This window comes from Onychomys torridus, chromosome 4 (genome assembly GCF_903995425.1).
Source record: "Onychomys torridus chromosome 4, mOncTor1.1, whole genome shotgun sequence".
Lineage (NCBI taxonomy): Eukaryota > Metazoa > Chordata > Mammalia > Rodentia > Cricetidae > Onychomys > Onychomys torridus.
In genome coordinates this window covers 99,490,537-99,510,412 of record NC_050446.1, presented here as the reverse complement: position 1 = coordinate 99,510,412, position 19,876 = coordinate 99,490,537, and the positions used below count along the sequence as shown (strand labels likewise).

At 42.5% G+C, this 19,876-nt stretch overlaps 1 protein-coding gene across 1 annotated transcript in view; it reads right to left on the bottom strand.

Annotated features, from left to right (window-relative positions):
- Window positions 1-19,876, bottom strand: part of Slc12a1 (solute carrier family 12 member 1) — an 80,122-nt gene that overhangs the window by 4,790 nt on the left and 55,456 nt on the right. The window contains exons 20-24 of the mRNA XM_036185040.1: window positions 19,173-19,255; window positions 9,650-9,793; window positions 5,451-5,582; window positions 5,137-5,248; window positions 3,764-3,850 (exon numbers count right to left, since the gene is read on the bottom strand). Of these exons, the coding sequence (XP_036040933.1) occupies window positions 3,764-3,850; window positions 5,137-5,248; window positions 5,451-5,582; window positions 9,650-9,793; window positions 19,173-19,255 (558 nt within the window). The remainder of the gene's footprint in view (window positions 1-3,763; window positions 3,851-5,136; window positions 5,249-5,450; window positions 5,583-9,649; window positions 9,794-19,172; window positions 19,256-19,876) is intronic.

Here is a 19,876-nt window from a genome sequence, read left to right as displayed (position 1 = left end):
TATGGAGTCCTAGTTGCTCTTGTCAGTCACCTTGCCTTTATAAGCTAAGCAAACTTTCATTGATGGCTTTCTACACGAAGGGAGAATAGGAAGAATGAAAGAGAATCAGGCCTCTGTTATAAAGATTATTTTCTAGGTCATTTAGCTGAAAGTCAGCCTACTTAATTGTGACAATAATTTCTGTCTTCCAAGTCACTCTGAGGTTTTCTTGCACTGAAACATGCTAAGGGAGTGATGAGGGAGACCAGAGCAGGACACTGGGTCTCCTGGAACTGGAGTTATAGATGGTTATTAGCCAACATATAGGTCCTAAGAATTAAACCCTGGCCGGTGCTCTTAATGCTGAGCCATCTCTCTATGCCCCAAATGATTTTTCTTTAAAGTATCTTTTAATTGACTCTCAGCCAAGTAACATCTGCTGTTAAATATAAATGAGGATTAATTCAGTTTTTTTTAAAATTAACTAATAACTGTTCTGTCTTCTCCATCATTTTCTTTATACAGAAGTTCAACATGATTTTAACTGCACAAAACTTTCTCCCGGAGAGAGGAAAGGGAAGGAGGAAAAATGTGATAATAATTCAAAATTTTATCCTTGGTCTACATAAGATTTCCTCTTTCCAAGTAATCTATTGGAGTTGTTTTTCAGACTAATCTAGCATCTAGCATCTTTAAGCTAAATTATCTAGTTAATAGCTTCCATTTTTTCCTTGATTTCCATATAAAGATTGCTGTCTTTGGCCCATGACTTTTAATTCAGTTTATACAATAAAAACTGATTCTAACCACAATATGGCCTACGTTTCTCTAGGCTCAATTATTTTCTCATTTAGTCAGCTTTTGTATTGTCTTCACCCTTGGCCCTCCCATACTTAGAGATAAGGTGTCTATGACAAAATGCCTCCGACATAGCTAACCAACATTTCACAGTGCCTGCAGGATTTACTAAAGGGGACTGAGAGATAATTTAACATTAGCCTTCCCCAAGCAAATCACTGACAAACCCACGTTGTATAACACCAGGTGAGCTAGACAAAAATAGTGACCTGGGGACAGTTGTTAATGGTAGTAAAGACTGCCCAGCCAAGAAGGCCACCACGGGCACTGAAATTGGGACAGTATTCTCTTGATGGTCTAGCTCGATGGCCTGGGGCTACGTCCATCTACAAGAGCTTTCTCTGTTCGATTGGATTACCCAGAGTTAATACCAACACGCCTGACCTGCTGCCAGAGGCCACAGGTGCCATGGACCCTATGACTGCTTTCTCTTCCAAATTAGGGCCACTTTCACATCCTGGGACACGAGTTACCAGCAGGGTGCATGGCCTTTTACACATCCATAGGGGCCAAGCGTGGTGGGAGGGTGGGAGAGGACATGGCTTGTCTGAGCACTCCTCCTGGCACATGGTCTCTTTCTCTCAAGGCAGTGTACATTAGCCACCAGAGTGCTTTGACCTTAGCAAGGATGGATGTGTTCCCTCTGTATCTTCTTTGCAACCTTGGTACAGCAGAGAGAAACTCAGCAAAACTTTGAAACCTAATCTATTGGCTTCTCAAGGAAGGGAAGTCACTCTCTTTGCAGGAGGATAATGACATTGTGTGAGGGATACCAACGGTGTCGGCAATAAAATTTAGACACAAGGACAAAAAATGAAAATGCCCCGAGAAGAGGACAGTATGGGGCAAAAGTCAGTATAACAAGACAAGGTTTGTCTGGACTACGACGAGCAGCTTCTCCTGGAATGGAGAAGACAATTAGTAAAGGTAACACATCTCACATTCAGTGGTAGAACAGAAAGGGTAGGAACGGCCACAGCAGCTGGACAGAGGCTAGGCTGGATGACAGAGAAAGAAACGAACCTTGAGTAGAGAAAACCAGGCTGAGGGGTAAAAAGACAAGGGAGTTGAGAAATGACTGCTTATTTACAAAGGTAAGTAATGAAGACAAAGTCTGGTGCTGCAAGAACTGGGTGACTAATTTTTGTTCAGCATTGAGCAAGGGCTTGAAGAGATACAATGGTTACCCACCCCCCGCCAGACAGTGGACAGTGGCTTGACCTTGACATATGATGATATCTAAACCCTGTCACTAAGGGGTTCATGAAAAAAAAATTGTTTGGCTTGTTCTGTTATGAAGGATCCATCTCTACCAACTAGAGCTACAGAATGAACCTGCTGGGTCACATGACTGCAAATGCCGTGGAGGCATTGACTCGGTGAGCTACAACTCTTCAGATGACAGGAGACTGTATGATGATCCACTTCTGATCAGAGCAATATTTCCACTTGCCAAAGGGAATTAGAAATATGTTGTTTTACTTATGTGTTTGTAACTGCAGAAGCCTAAGAATGTCAGGCACTTGAGGTATGTGTGATACAAGGAAATATTATACAGCATATCTGGTTAGCCCTACCAGTGTCCTCTTTCTTATCACAGTTAAGGTGCTCTGCAAAGTGTTCTATCTGACCCATACATAGCCCTAGCAAGCTCATAGACACCCTAAACAATATAAAGTTCAAGTTTATCTGGCCAATAGAAAGTACATCTTAAGTCTTAATATTTTTAGATACTTATCAAGCTCACACAGGAAACAATACTATAAGAAGGGAAGAGGTGAGAAGATTTGGAGATTGTAGAACTATGGCTTATCAAGAACTGCCAGAGGAAGCAGAAACAGTGGTCAATGAAGATCCAACAGGACTGTAGGACCCAAGGCACTTAGAAGCCTTCATGTCCCATTAGGGGATCTTTTTTGTGGTCTCCAGTCTAATCTAAGCCAAATGCATCATATTGTATCCACAAGGAACAGTAAATATAATTTACTATAAACAACTGAAAACTTCTTGTAATAGCTAAATTACAAGTCTAAGCAGTTCATTTAATTTATAATTGACCATGATTCCAGGCAGTATTCTTGCATCTTTGGGATATCCTGTGAAGATATAACCTGAAATACCAATAGTTCCCAGAGGCTGTTGCTATGAAACCAAAGGTTTGTTGTCTGCTATAAATTCACACTGTGAAGCCTAAAACCCCAATGTGGTGAAGTTTAGAGGTGGGGCTTTTAGGGGGAACTTCACTTTATGTAGAGTCCTAAGGATGGTGACCCCATGAGGGAATTAGTACCCTAGTAGAAAAGAAGGAGATATCAGAATTCTTTCTCCATCACAGGAGGACATAGAAGTGGCCAGCATTGGGCTAGAAAGAGAATCCTCAACAGATAAACACCCCAGAGCATCTTGATCTTGGATTGCTCAGCCTCTAGAACCGAGAAACAAGTGTCACTTGGCCAAACTGTCTATCTATGGCATTTTGTTAATGGCTGATATAATAATAGAATTGAGAAATTCAACATTTGATAAGGGTTAAAATGCCGTGCTTTGAAGGCATTTAAGTGATTATTCCCACTCTGTCACTCTCTATTTTCTGGTAGTGAGACTTCAACCACCCTGTAGGTCTCAGATAGTTTTAGAGGCTCCGGCAAAAGTTCAGAGGCCATTAGCATTGAGCCCCTTAGTGCCTGGAACCTCAAATTGCCCTGGGATGGGAGCCGTTTCCTCAGGTTTCTTACCGTAACCCTCTCCTCTCTATTAAAATGGTTTGGGTGGCTCTGTGTCATAGTTATTGAAAAGCATTTCCTTAATATCCATCTAGAAGACATTGTGGTAAATGCATTACATTTTCAACTCTTGATTAAGCAACAGGAGAAAGAGTGAGACAGGAACAGGGGGCTGGGAGAGGAGCTTGTTAAACAGTTCACACCTCTCTTTGTTTGGCTTGATGTTGATGTCTCCAATTATATGGATGTCCGCAAATTTTATCCTAAATTTGCTGAGAAGAGAAGCCATTCTGAAAGAGAGAGGGAGAAAACCACATCGTTAGTGCCTGTGTAATTACTTTCTATCAAAGTGTCTTTGTGTTTGAGTTAAGGCATCAAAAGCAATCAGTATAGCTTTCAGATGGAGGCTTTTCAGTTTTGAGTTTCGTTAACATATTTGTTGGAGACGTTAAGTATGGACAAAGCTGTTCCACCGAGGGCATAAAGCAAGCCTCGCAGTCGATTGAGGTGGCTCACGCCTGCTCGCTCAGGGCACTGAGGCAGCAAGACTATGAGTTAGAGCCCAGTGTGACACCCTCGGAGACATCTTGTCATAAAAATAAAATCCAGGAAATAAAAGCAAAGAAAGCCTGGGAGAGCCAGAGAACAGAAAGAGCAAAGGGAACTCTGCATTCATCTTCATGAGAGAGAATGTGAAGTCCTCCTTGTCATCCGGCGGAGCACCCTAATTCTTAGTGCTGGAAGTTTTTATAAAGTTGCTGGTAAGCTAGTAGTTATAGTGTATGGCTACATGTTGTTCCCCACCCCTGAAATTGGTAATTTTAACTTAAAGTTATAGAAATCTTGTAGAGTGGTTCAAAAATTCCTAGGCTTATCATTTGCTTAAATTTTGTCCAATTTGGCTTGTTATTCTCTTTGTTTCTTTCTGTCTATCTGTCCATCTACCTCTTAAAAGGAATCAATAAATGTGATATTATTGTATGAGCATTGTAACACATTTATTGAGAGTAGATATATAACTATACTTATATCCTTATTGTAAATGTGAGTATATGTGTGTGTTTACCATAATTCCATTCACCTGAGAGGGAAAAGAAAATAGAAAAACTGATGGAATGAGAATTCTGTCATAATTGCACAGTTTCTGGAAGGTACAGAGCTCAGGACTTTAGCCTGCCACTCAGGACCGAGAGCTGCTCATGGCGTATCCCCAGGTTTCCCATGACAACTATGAGTGTACCAAGCTCCTGGATATTTGTTATTCTCCCATCTACACATCAGCTCCAAGTGGGTACATTAATGAAGAATCTACAAAGATACATGATGCAACTTTAATTAGAAGTCTCTCTCTTTCTTTTGCGACAGGGTCTCATTATGTAGTCCAGGTTGGCCTTGAATTTACTATGTAGAGCAGGCTGAGCTCAAACTCAGAAAGATCTGCCTGCCTCTGCCTCTCCCCAGTGCTGAGAATTAAGGCCTGTGCCACCACACCCAGCTAACTCAAAGCACTGAAAAGTGAAGCAGTGGAGCAGCCCATCCTCAGAATGACCAGAAAGACAAGCCTCAAATTACTCACGAAATTTTTTCCTCTTCAATACGGTTGATCTTTCCTCCAACATAGATTCTTAACTTACAGTCTTTCCATTTTTTTCTGAGAGTCAAGATATATGGGATAAGAAGTGTTAACCCTGGAATAAAGAGTATAAATTACAACAGGAAGGATGAAAGAAATTGAGAGAGAAAAAAAGAGAGCATTATTTTATTCATTCTCACTATCACAGCTATTAAATGATTTATGGCCTTCAGGAACTCAGAAACGGGGCTGAACTAACCCCTTCTCATATGCACCCATTTTGTTCTGCTCCCCAGTGAACATTTTGGACAGCTTACCTCCATCATCAAATAACCACCAAACATCAATCGTGCCTTTTCCTTGTTTCTTTTTAAACTGAGCACTGGCTTCCACCAGCTTCTGGTTGAGCTCCCCGACGTGCATTGACTGGATGGTGTTGATGTTGCCCTCTGAAACGGAGGACACAGTGATACATCTGTTTGTCTTTTGAGGACAGAAACAAGGTGACTTTCCAATAAGCCTACTGAGGAACAGCAGAGCGATTCATGGTGTAATGGGTAAATCCTGAGCTCCGATCTACAAAGTCGAGCTCCATGATTTAGCTAAGGAAAGAACTGCACTCGGTTCCACCTACAGTTCTTGTTATAAAGCAGTGTGTTATTTTTAGGTCTCTTTTATTCTCACGATGGAATTATAATTTAGACGTATGGTGGCTTAAACCTCAAAGATACCCTGCAAGCTTATATCTTGAGTTGTTCCCCCACCTCGGATGATGGTGCTATTTAGGTTGAGGAGCCTGTAGGGGGGCTCAGCACAGTTGGAAAAAGTAGTTCAGTTGGGGCCGGGCCATAGAAGGTTGCAACCTGGCTCCTACTGTGGGGTCTGTATGCTTTCTGGTGTGCCCTGATGTGACTAGCATCTGCCTTGAGCATCTGCTGCCAAAGATGAAGCCACAGTGGTTCATCATCTCTACTCAGATGGGCTCAAACTCTGAAATCACAAGCCATTGGAAATCTTTCCTCCTTTAAGGTGATCTTTGTTTTAGGTCAGGAGACCATGAAAGGATAAGCAGTGTGTGTCTATGGGGAAGGTTTGGAGCGGGGACAGTGCCTCACGTGACAGGCATGTGGGAAGAAGGGTATGGGGAAGGGAGTGTCCAGGAGGGGAGGGGACAGAGTGCAGGAGAAACAGTACTAATAACATTTGTTTGAAAAAAACTCTATAATGAAACCCAATTCTGCATGTGTTAAAAAAACATTCTTTTCAGAAGAAGAGGCTGCACAAGCAGTTTTCCTGTGGGAAGTTGTAGCTTGGATGGTGCCCTAAGGCTGACCTCTGGCCTCCATACACATGTGCCATGTTCACTTCCATACACACACACACACACACACACACACACACACACATTAAAAATAACCATCCTTTTGTTGGAGAGTTCACTCATTGAACACAATGTTGTCCTGAGCTCCACAAAAGTCTGGTTTGCAGTTCTCTGTAATCCCAGATCACATCTGTTTCTTTTTCAAGAGTTCTGTGAAGCTAAAGCAAAAGCTCTTGCATTGTTTGAAGTTTTGTGAATGACATGAAAAAATCTAGGTCACATAGAGATTAAAAAAAAAAACTGCTTTGAGTTTTAATTAAGGATAGATGTATATATAATACTTAGACGTGAGTAATATTTCTCTAAACTACTAATTGGTTTAAAGTTATTTGTATTATCTTATTTGTGTATGTGTGCCTGTGGGTAAACATGCACACTGTGTGCACTATGTACATGTGAGTGCAGGTGCCACATAGGTCAGAGGCATTCACTCCTTAGAGCTGGGATTACAGGTTGTGAGCCATTGGATGTGTGTGTGTGTGCTGGGACTTGAACCCATGTCCTCTGGAAGAGCTGTAATTGCTCTTAACTGCTGAGCCATCTTTGCAGCCCTAGCTCTATTTATTTTTATGTGTATGGGTGTTTTACATGTGTGTATGTCTGTGTACCATGTGTACACGCTGTGCCCTCAGAATTGAGCAGAGGGTGTCACATCCCCTGGAACTGGAGTTTACAGTTGTGAGCTGCCATGTGGGTGCTAGGAATTGGATTTGGGTCCTCTGGAAGAGCAGCCAGGGCTTCTAGCCACTGAGTCATCTCTCCAGCCCCATGTTTAACAGTTTTTGACTCTGACATGGGTACAGTGGAGGCGTGTCTGAGGAAGCAGGCCTACTTCCTACAGAAACCCTTGTCAGCGGGGTTTCTTTGGCATACCATCTATATTATTTCTAATTTCCTTGCCTTGGAGACTCTGTACTTCGTGGCTCTAATGCAAAGAGGCAGTGCTGGGGGACTGCTCAGAGCCGCGCTGACGGCCTCTTCAGAGCTCCCTCTCTGATCTAGTGGGTTCTGAAGACGCTTTGTTCTGTTTCCTCTGTTGCCGTGTTCTGGGCCTGTCAGTTCTAAAGCAATGATCACATATTGTTTTTCTATCCTTAGGACTGCCGAGAGAGAAAGTAAATTTATTTGTAGAATGGACCAAACTCTGCCCTTCCATCCATGCAAATCAAAGCATCTGGAAGAATCATTAGGAGAGCCTGCAGGTTTGGACTTGATCTAGAGCTCAAAAGAGTTGTCGCCACCTGGAGCCCGGGGTGCTGTAGGCTCCCTGTAGAGCAGTGTTTGAACTCCTAGGTATTAAAGTACACAGCATTATGGTTTTGTTTTTCTGAACACCACGGCAGGTTGACATTGGGAAAAGTACCTTTTTACTAAAACAAGAGCTGTGACAGAGAAGCGGACTTCCAGAATGAACGAGCCTCGCTTACAGGAATGACGCCGGGGCTTCCCTCTCCCCGATTAGAAGAGGAGAGGGCTGAGCTTTAGCTTTGAACTTTTTGCTGCTTTCTCAGGTCATGCCTTCACAGAGACTGATGTTACAAATAAGCCAACAATGGAAAAAGAAATATTTTTTCAAGCCTTATTGCTAATTAAAATTTTTTAAACATTTATTTAGTTTGCACATGTGCACATGTGGGCACACGTGTGCCGCGGCATGCACATGGAGATCAGAGGACAACTTGGGGGAATCAGTCTTCTCCTTTCACCCTATGGGTTCTAGGGACAAACTCAGGTCATCAGGCCTGGTGGTAAGCACTTAACCAGCTGAGTCATTTCACAGGCCCTCTGTTACTGATTTTATACCAATTCCAACTTCAGATTCAAACATATAATTCTCATGGGAAAGTAAGTATGTATGTATGTATGTATGTATGTATTGAGGCAGGGTCTCTTTACATAGCTCTGGATATCCTGGAACTCACTCTGTAGACCAGGCTGTACTTGAACTCACAGAGATCTGCCTGCCTCTGCCTCCAAAGTGCTGGGATTAAAGGTGTGCACCACCACGATGGGAGGGAAATGATATTTCCAAGTGCATGGGAAGGGGCTGGAGAGATGGCTCTGAAGTTAGGAAAGTTCGGTTCCCAGCAGCCATGTACCCATCCATGTCAAGTAGCTTGTATACTAACCCCAGCTCTAGGGCATCTGGTGTCCTCTTGGAACTTGTACACACACATAAATTAAAAATTAATCATTGAAGAAACTTGGTGGGAAATATTAAGCTTCCCATAGCCTGCAGGATACAAATTGTATTGCCCGTCATTCTCATATTCCAGGTACATTTTCCACCTTAGGCTACACACACTAGAACAAGTCAACAGCGTTGAACTAGTTACAGTCAGGGAGTGGTCTTTTCAGAGCTGGCTGTCACCATAGACCAGGAGCTGGCAAAGCTTCCGTTTGGATCCTGCCACTGGACTAACAATGAAACAATTTCTAGTCTCACACCAGTGTTTGACAGTCTCAGGGGGTCTCTGTATTCTGATTTTCTACCAGCAGAGGCCACTGTGGACCTCATTAAATTCAAACTCACACTTGCTTAGGGAAGAAGGCAATTTTCAAAAGTAAATAAAGTTTTCAAAAACCCTCCCATTTCTATGACTTTAAACAAATTCTCTCATGTTTGATTCTCTGTCCCTGGGATGTCTTCCAGACATGCAGAGATAGGTTTACCACTAGACCAAAACTACAGGAAGTAATTAGTGTCGGTGAGGCACCCATTCGCTCTCTCATTCCGGTCAGTTATAAGGATGCCTTTCCGGAAACAGGTTTCTAGCTGTATCCCATTTGCCTAGTGCGCCAGCCAAATGTATGCCCCTGACACGTCTGCAAGATAAGGATTGTATAGGTAAAATTGATGGGTATTATTGGTTCTTAATTTTCTATTCTTCCTTCTCAGCAGACATTTCTATTTTAAGGCACTCAGTCTACATAAACACTAGGTAACTCCCATCCAACTACTTTAAATATATATACAGTAAAGTGCCATAGAGTGCATCATGATCCTTCCTTCCTGGAAGAGACCTTTCGGTGCCTGCCCATACTCAGTGTCCTAGATGTTTCTTCTGACCCCTTTGTGATGTTCAGCTCTGTGCTCATCTTGAAGTCTTGCTCCTAGGATTGAAAAGTGCTTACCTTTTTTAGGGGCTGGCTTGGTAATGTTCAGCTTGCCAGCTTTCTTAAACAAGCCTCGTAAGCCTCCCTTCCCCTCCTCACACTCATTGTCTTTGATTGCCGCCTCCAGAGCCAATCTCTCCTGCTCCAGTTTCTCCAGCTCATCTGTAGAGAGTAGACACAGACAGCACTTCACTCAGAGGAACAAAGTTTTTAGGGACAATCTTATAAATACGTCTGCATTTCATAGAATTATGCAATGAGATGGCTATGCAATGGTATGATTTTCTTTCCCGCGTCATTATTAATATTTTCAGTAAATTGTATTCAGAAAGTAGTAACAGCTGCTCAGAAAAAACAGCTCTGTGCATGACGTCATGGGGCTTTGATTTGCTTTTTGTTTTGTTTTGTTTTTTTGGTTAAGACAGGGTTTCTCTGTGTAACAGCTCTGGCTGTCCTGGAACACGATTTGTAGACTATGCTGGCCTTGAACCCAGAGAGATCCTCCGGCTTCTGTTTCCCAAGTGCTGAGATTAAAGATGTGTGCTACCATGCCCAGCTGAAGACTACTACTTATTTACACTTTTATACCACCCTCCGGAACACCTGACGCTGTCACTGCTAAATCACTGACTTATCGATCAAGTTACCAGGTAAGATTTTCAACAAGCAGAAGTAACAATATTGCAAATGTATGCTGGGCATGCATGCTAGGCATGCATCCTGCACAGCAAGGCGTCTGAACTGAAACAGAAAACCAAGAGCAGGAATTACAGACAGACACCTGGGCATGCTGGTGTACTTATGTAATCCCAGCACTGGGGAGATAGAGGCAGAAAGGCCAGGAATTCAAGGTCGTCCTTGGCTACACACGGGAGTTTAATGCCAGCCCAGGCTACAGTGAAACTCTGTCTCAAAAGGGATGGGGGTGGATTACAGAAATATAATCATATCTTAGAATAAGCTTCTTTGGTCTTAGAATACAAAGTACAGAGAACAAAATACCCAGCACTAATTGTGTCTCTTAAGTGAACAAGCAGGACAAAAACCAGCATTATGGACTGAGTGACCAAAGGCAAAGAGCCAAAACTGAGGTTTCTGGGAGAATTTTGGAGTCCAGATGGCTTGAAAAGTCACTGGAAACACTTGAGTCTAAACCAAGAGTCAAACTGTGCAAAATTTCCTCCAGAAGGTTCAGGACCACTGTCCAGGCTTTGATGTTGCAACTGGCTGCCTTTTAGCTTTTCTGGGTTCTGACAGTGTTGGTAAGTTCCTAGCTGACCTCCTCCCCTCTTCTCTCTCTCTGTCCCCTCCCTCTGCATCTCTTGATATAGCATAATACAATATGTAATCTCTCCTTGACCTTAGCAAATAGGAGGCTATGCTGTGCTAACAGGCATATTCTCAAACTTCCATCAGATTTTCTAAATCTCATTGCTTGCTGAGAAGTCAGCCTTGGGAAATAAGCCCTGCTCCAAGAGAGAGAGAGGGCAGAAAACCCAGATTCAGTGTTACAAAACCCTGCCATGGCTTCTGTAAATGTCAACCCTCAGAACCCATTGCCTTATCTATCTGTGAAGGGACAATTCTGCCTTAAATAAATCTGTCCAGTGACACAGAGCCACCTGGCCCCTCTCCAGGTCTTAGCAATTAATCTTCTGCCAGTGGCATGAGATTTAGAGTCAAATCAGCCATGTGATCTCCCCAAAGCATCAAAGGTTCTCATGATGAGCGGCTGTAGGAAGGCTGGGAATGAGGCTGATGGTATTAGAGATCAAGGCTGGTCTGTGCATGCCCTGATATTCAAAGGTGAGGGCAATTTACATTACAGTGGGGGACACAACCCAGAGGAGCTCAGCAGCCAGCTTTCTGTGACTTCAGTTATTTACGCCATGTCTCAGACCTCCTGTGGAATGGAAATCAGAACACTGTACTATTTCATCCTCTGAGCTTCATAAGCAGAATAAACAGCAGTGTGCCTTGGTGCTTCAGGAAGAACAGAGCAGCCATGTATTCATTAGGCGGGGTATTTATGCTCCTTTTGGAAATGGGTCTTCTCAGGCAGAGCAAACTGGCTATCTTGAGAAGGCCAGGAGTTGTTTTAACACCATTTATTGCACACTCTCTGGTGCTGTGTTTTATTCCTTTCTGAACAGCTCAGAGATGGTTACTACCATGTTCTTCATTTTGTAGATGAAGAAACCACAGCTCACAAAAGTGAAATAATTTGTGTGACTATCATTGAGCAAGGCCAGGACTCAAGTACAAAGAGCTCAGTTTGGCTGTCAGTCTCTGTGTTTCCCAGCATGAAGACCTTGATGCTACTACTTATGATTACTTTACAGTTGTTTCTATTAACTGCCAATGAACTAAAACATTTGCAGACACAGGGTGCCAAGCCAAACCACACCCCCAATGGTGGTTCTGGAACATGTCATTTTAGTGAGGGCTCTAAAGACCTGGGTTGTATGGGAGGCTGCCTCAGAGTTCCAGCTGGAACATTCTCTTCCAGACCTCTTCCAGGAGCTTAGCTGTGAATTACTTGGAGGCAACTGTAAGGACTGCCGGGGGGGGGGGGGGGGGGTGTGCAGCTCGCTTTTTTTTCTCTGACAGGGTCTAGCACACCCTGTGTTCAGCTACTAATGGTGCTCTGCTTGGACAAAAATAGTTTAGATTCTCTTTCATAAAGGAGGCAGCTGGCTGAGCATACCCCAAGTGATTCTAGCAGTTTCTTCCACAGCCCATCCAGGACAAGCAAACTGCAAATCCCCAGGCCCAGGAGACAGACTGAAGTCAGTTCCTATACTTCAAATTCATTTGTTCCCTTGTAGAGCAGACAGGCTGGTTAGATCTGTTCTGAAGGCTAAAATCAGCTTGCTTAGCCGTCTTGGGTGTCAGGGCCACAAGTGGTGCCATCTCCGCTGCACAGTGGGCTTGCAAGTCTTCATCAGAGATGACTCTTCATCGTTTACTCTGCAGGAGATAGATGAAGACTGCTCCTGTGCAACTCTCTCACGTTGTAGTGTGAAATAGAAGTATCCCTCGGATGATCTGGGTTTAGAGTATGTCTGGTGCACTGCATACCTTGGTTGGCACTGGAAATGGAGAGTAGACTTTGCCAAGACATTTAAGAGCGACGCTGGCCAGCTGAGTTGCAAAAGTAATCATAGTCACAAAGAGGGGGTGATTCAGGGGAGCCATGAGGTTGACATTAAAGATTACTCATTCTATACCAAAGCCACCAATATCACTACTGTCCTTTTTTCTTTTTCTTTTTTGAAACAGGGTCAGTCTTCTCCTCTAGCCTAGAAGTCTTCATATAGCTGAGGCTGTCTTGAATCTCTACCTCTTCACCCTTAGTGCTGGGATTACAGGCCTGTGCACCTGGGCTCAGCTACAACTACCCTTTGAATCTTCAGGAATTACAGAGTCTTCACATGCTTTGGAGGCTGGTGTGCAGGGACAGCTGTTTTAGTCTTCATTTTGTTACAAAGGAAACTTGGAAAGTTCAAGTGATTTGTCCAAGATCACATAGCTGGTAACACAGGTCTTCTGCTCCCAAGTCTAACATCAGCACATGCCACCACTGTCTTTGAGTCTTAAGTAGCCTCCGCTAGCCTCAAGATCACTGTGTAGCCTAAGCTGGCTTTGAAATCCTGATCTTGCTTCAGCTTTATCAGTGCTGGGATTACAGGAATGTATCAACCACCACACCCTTTACCAGTGGTTCTCAACCTTCCTAATGCTGCCACTGGCCCTTTAATACCGTTCTTTGGGTTGGGGATTTAGCTCAGTGGTAGAATGCTTGCCTAGCAAGCGCAAGGCCCTGGGTTTGATCCTCAGCTCAAAAAACAAAAATACAAACAAACAAACAAACAAACAAAAACTGTTCCTCGTGTTGTGGTGACCCACAACCATAAAATCATTTTTGTTGCTACTTCATAACTGTAATTTTGCTACTTTTTATGAATGGTAATATAAATCTCTGTGTTTTCCAATGGTCTTAGGCAACCCCAGTGAAGGGGGGTCAAGACCCACAGGTTGAGAATTCTTCTCTTTTTCATTCTTCAGTGACCTGATCATGATATTGGTCTGCCCTTTGCTTCTATAGCTTTTGAGAGAATCCCAAGGCTATAATGGTGGCAGTAGATGACCTTTAGGTTGTCAGCTGAGAGTGGGGTTTGAATAACTTTCTTCCTGCACACCCCAAAACAATTCTAGTGAGCTCAGATACCCAAACTGCTTTGAACAGTGGTCACCACTTTCCCTAAGTGCTTCATAAACTGACCACAGGGTGACTGATTCGAGAGACTGCATTTTGAAATTCATTTAGTTGCCAAAATGGCCTCATGTTCTAATGTGTCTTTTTTTTTTTTTTTTAAAGATGTCATTTAGGGGCTGATAATTCACCATCTGCTTTGAATCTTAAGGCCAGCAGAAGGAGGAACAGAGAAAGCTAGAGGGCAGTCCATATGCCCCTTCCATTTTACAGCCTCTTTTTTTTCTTTATTCATTATTAAATTATAACTCTTTCCTTGGTCCATCAACTTGAAGCCACAAACGCATAGATGAATCAGTTGCTGATCCCCAGGTGAAGTCAAGCTGGATGGAAAGCAGGAAGCAGGCCTGCAGCCTCGCCTTCCAATCAAGCAATTATTTACTGCTAGGCCATCTGTCTTTCTTTTGCTAAGCCACTCGATCAGACACAGCAGTATCACCGTGCTCTGAGCAGGTCATAAATCGTGCAGTACTTACACAGGGTACCCAATTGCGAATCACACTCTATCACTTTGTTTACTACCAGTACAATCTGGATTCTTTGTTATAATTGACAAACTTGCTAAATACCTCTGGGATGGGAAAAAATACGAAATGCCACATTTTTCTGTGTGTGTTGTCAGGCAGTAAATTAATTTATTAAGAGGAAGTATTAGTCACCAGTATCGGGTGAGTTGCTATGTATGGTGAACAAGAATGTTATGAGCATCGATCTTATTTAAACAAAAAGTTATTCTCATATGAGTCTATGACACAGTACAGAAACGATTGTCATTAGCTGGTAAATTACCTAGAAAGCTGATTTCTACTCACTGCTTTAATAACTGTAGTATATGGGCTCTGAATTGCTAATGTTTCCCTTAAATTATAATCTGTGATGACACTGCAGTGCCCATGGTGGGAAAGCTATGATGATAATCATTAACATACTGTAATGCAATACTGAAGATTTATCAGGCTCTTATTAAGCCCTATATTACAGTATAATGTAATGAACTGCAAGTTTGTTTCTTCTAATCCAAAAATCTAATATAAGGCTTGTGCCATAAATTGCTGGAGCTTCCTAACAAAGCATGGAGCTGTGGCATCAAGCTAATTTCTATCATTATGGTTTTTTTTCACATGTTCTCTGTGTATTTGTGTGACATTGCATTTCTGTTTACCTAGATAGTTGGTACTTAAAATTATTTTATCAGCATCCAACTGTATTTTCCCTTTCTTGGCTAAGAAGCAGAAATACTTCAGACATCAAAGTTGATCTGAATAGTACTTGTTCTTTGGGAAAATTAAAGGAGCTATAGTTCAGTGCCAGGCTTCTTTGAGACACATTACAGAATCTAGTGGCTATATTGCTTCTCAGAAGTAAACTGATGGTGCATTTTGGTGCCTGGAACAGTAAGAGGTAGAGGTGATGTTTTTCAACTACATCACATATATCAGCTTGAAGGGACTAACATAATACACAAAGCAAATGCCTAATCTAAATACAAATTATATTTTTCACTCTCATTTTTAGATAGAAAACACAACAGCACCAAAGCCAGAAGAAAAAAAATCAAAATAGATTAGCTGTAGGATTTGGAGGATCTGAGTTGGATCTGACCAGGAAGCCTTCTCCCCAAAGACTAGCTTTCATTGTACTAGAAGGTACTATGCAAGCCTCCATGCGAGGGAAGCAGTCAATAGTCCTATACAGCTGTGATGCCCACAAAGTACAACAATGACTACAATGCTGAGACATCCCCAAAGATGCAATAGTGGCACTCACATCTTGGTAGTAACCAACAGCTGTCTAATTGGACATAAGACCCTCTCAACAAGACAGAACTCATGCCCAGTGCTGGAAACCTAGCCAGCTACCCTGGAACAATTGAGTCATGAATGTTAGAGGAGAGCCTATGGCTGCCACTTTACTAAACCAGCATAATTCTTAACTGCATCCTACGGGCTGACACTTGCACCCTTAAGTGTGGTCCTCATCCCTCATATAAGAAACGTCTCTTTATATTAGATGGGGAGAGTTACAGAAGTCCACAACTGATGAAAATGCAGAGAACACATGATCAGGAGTGCCCAGCCCTAGTGGATACATCCACAACACAACTTCTGCATCCAAGGCTCAGGGAACATCTTGGAAGAGGGGGCATAATGATTGTCAGAGCCAGAGGACCAGGAAATCTGCTGTGGAAGTGTGTCTCCTAGAAATGGCAGGGAGGTTTCTCCCATGACACCCCAACAATGTAGCTGCCCAAACAAGATCTGAACAAGGATTTCATTTTCAACACTGTAATTCTGGAGGAACTGCTTTCAGTAAAATGATGTGTGTCATGTTAATTATATTTCATTCACTCTAACTGGGCTTGCCTGCTGTCCCTGACAATGCTGATTATTCCCATGGCTCCTCTGACACCAGTCACCTGGTCCCTTTCTGCCTCCTTCATAGCTGATTTCTTGGGCTGTATTTGCATAGCTGTAGTTTCCATTTCCACATTATCTACAATGATTTCCCACCTTCATTTGCTGGGAATAGCCACAAAACAACCATGCATTAAAGAGATTTGAGCAATGAAAATCTGTTTCTCACAGTTCTGGGAGTGAGAATTCTAGTATCAAAGTGTTAACAGAGATAATGATCCCAAGGCCACCTGGCCTAGTCTGAGGGCAGTGCTTCCCACAAGGTAATTCCTAGCTCTGTGTCCTATTCTCTTTTTGTAAGAACACTAAAACAGTTGAATTGTGGCCTGTCAGTGTGACCCTATTTTACCTTAATTACATCCCTAAAGATGATCTTTGCAGACAGTTCCAGTTTGAGGCACTAAGGTTAGGACTTTGGCATATGAATTTGGCGGTTTGTGAGGCACAGTTTAGTCAACAGCATCAAATCTGGATCTGAGATGTGGGTAGATTAAGACTATTGACTACCTCCTGAATACTTCCAAGAGGATTTCTCATTGCCTTTGAGTTGAGATAGACATCTCTCCTTAATATGTCTTTTCCTTACACTTCCCATCTCTTTTACTAGCCTCAAAGAAAATCAAGGCATTTTTCTTCACAGCTCCCTGTCCTGCATCTTATATATTCAATCAACCTCCAATGCTGCTCTTTATGCCCCCAAACACTTCTCCACTCTGCTTTTCTCTCTTCATCCCCGAAGGAGTTTTCCAAGCTTGGGCTGTCACCTCCCCTTGCTTCCATTATTGTAGAAATCTTTTTCAAGTACACATTTTACACTCCTTTTCCATGGTGGAATATTTTAAAGCACATTAGAATCATCAACACTCACTCCTAGAACGTTTGTATGTATCTCTCCACTCTTGAATTCTAAAAATTAACTCCTTAGCCTACAAAATATTGGGTTTCTTTTGACATTTTCATACATATATATTATTGTGTCTTCCTCATATTTATTCCCCCCACCCCCGGCTACCTTCTGCTGTCTGTGTTATACCCTCTCACCAGTCCCCTTTCTCTTTCCAAATATACCCTATGCTGCTTTCATGTCACACACACACACACACACACACACACACACACACACACACACTTGTGTGTGTTGTGTGTGTGTGTGTGTGTGTGTGTGTGTGTGAGTATATATATACTTAAATCTAGATCTCACATATGAGAGAAAAAGTGACATCCCCCCATTCTGGGCTTCTTTGAGTCATGCCCCAAGTGACTGAAATAGTATGGACTTTATAAGCCAAGTTTGACCGTTATACCGTGACTTACGTCCTTCTGAGGGTTCTCATTGGTGGCAGACTACAATCCACCCTTTGAGTATGGCAGAAGCAGCTTGGGAAACCCTCAGTATTGCCTGCTTCATACTTTCCCCTTCAGTGGTTCTAATCCGCTCTGGCTGTGCACACACCCACCCATTCCAGTTCCTCATCTTAGCCTTTCTTCATGCTCATCTCTGCGAAGAGATGTTTGTTCTCAAGTCTCTTTACTCTTCTGTCCCTCAACAGTACTTACTTAACTCCTACTCACCCACTAGACCTCTGTCTTAGGGTTCTTATTTATGTGAAGAGACACCATGACCCATGGCAACTCTTATAAGTGAAAACTTTTTTTTTGTTTGTTTGTTTATTTTTTGTTTTTCAAGACAGGGTTTCTCTGTGTAGCCTTGCACCTTTCCTGGAACTCACTTTGTAGCCCAGGCTGGCCTCGAAAAAGGAAAACACTTAATTGAGGATGGCTCGCTGACAGTTTCAGAGTTTCATTCCATTATTATCATAACGGGAAGCATGGCAGCAGACAGGAAGACATGGGATTGGAGAAATAGTTGAGAGTCCTACATCTTGCAGGCAACAGGAAGTCAAATGACAGCTACACTGAAGGAAGCTTGAGTAAAAGAGATCTCAAAGCCTGCCCCCACAGTGACACACTTCCTCCAATAGGGCCACACCTCCTAATAGTGCCACTCCCTTTGGTGGCCATTTTCTTCCAAACCACCACAACTTCAAACCATATTTCTTCCAGAAAGCCTCTTTGGAATTAGATGCCCCTTCTTTACCATAATTTCTTACTCATACATAACGATCACACTACTATCCATTTCCCTACTTAGTGCCAGTTTCTTAAGTATAGAAACCGGGCTTATTAATATCATATTATCATTAATACTAATATCTTCACCTGCACTCTGCATGCTATACAATAGGCATCCCAATATATCTCCTTGTCTTAGTGTCATTAGAGGACTCAGTAGAGAAGCTCAGCTGAAGAGAAGGACTTGTGTTCTCTCCAAATCTTTCAGAAACTCTTCTTATAGGCTCTCCTTACTTCCTATACCAAGAGGATATATTTAAATTTGAAGACTTAACAACTCTACCAAATTCTGTAGAGTGAAGCACCAGGTACCGATCAGAACAAGTGTCTCTGCCTGTGCGTTACTTAGTGATTCACAGACATGACTCATTCAGGTTCATTTCCATGTCAGCTACAAACCAGTTCTCCGTCACCTGAAAGCAAAATACATGCTTCTCCTTGGGGGAAAATTTGTCAGGCTACTTTACCGAAGGTGTTCATTTGCCTCAGTGTTGGCTTTGTGGAATTACAGTAAGAAAAATCATTGACTACCCTGAGTTAGTATATGTCTCTAATTACCAGGACAAAGGCCACTTGTGTTAGCCACGGGAAAGCACACGTGGAGTGCACACATATACCATGGGCTGAGGGAGGATCAGTTTGTCCATATTGAACATTGTTCTGAGCCCACAGCCTAGAACAATTCACCATCTGTCGAGTGGATAAGGACAATACTTACCTTGTACCTGGAGAACTGGAGAAATGTCAAACCCCTGGCTGATTCTGACGATAACCACACCGATCTCAAAGTCAAAGGCATCGCTGAAAGGGGAAGCAACACCTTAAGTGTTTCCAGAGTTTTCTTCAACCTTCACACCGGGTAAATAGTAAACTTGTCTCTAGGATTTTGATATCATGAAGCTATTAAAATTCACTTTAGAATACAGCTAAGAGCTGATGTCTTCTTTGAGTTTGTTTTTTCTTCCTTTGTGTCTTTAAAAAATAAATTCTGGGTAGAGGTAAATGGATGATTCACTGTGAAGTTGATTTGTTCTAATAGTTGCACCAGCTAGATATTTTTGATTAGGTGCTCTCTACATACTTTAATAAATCTATTATTAGATCAAAACAATCTGATATATTTAGAATGAAACATTTATAGATTGCAAAATCTTTTGAAACTAGCCACTTTCTTTCTCTGCCACTTGGAAGACATCTCCAGTGACATTGGACACCAAGTTCATGGTTTTAAACATCTCCAGTACAGCAATTGGGAGGCCCAGGTGGGTGGGTCAATCGGCTCTACATAGTGACTTCCAGACAGCCAGGCCTACACAGTTGAAACGCTATCAACAAGCAAACAGAATGGTTTCCAGTTTCTTCTAGGAACTTTTGTTACAGACACTGCACAGAGCAGTGCTTTCCCCTGGAAATCCTGTGTAC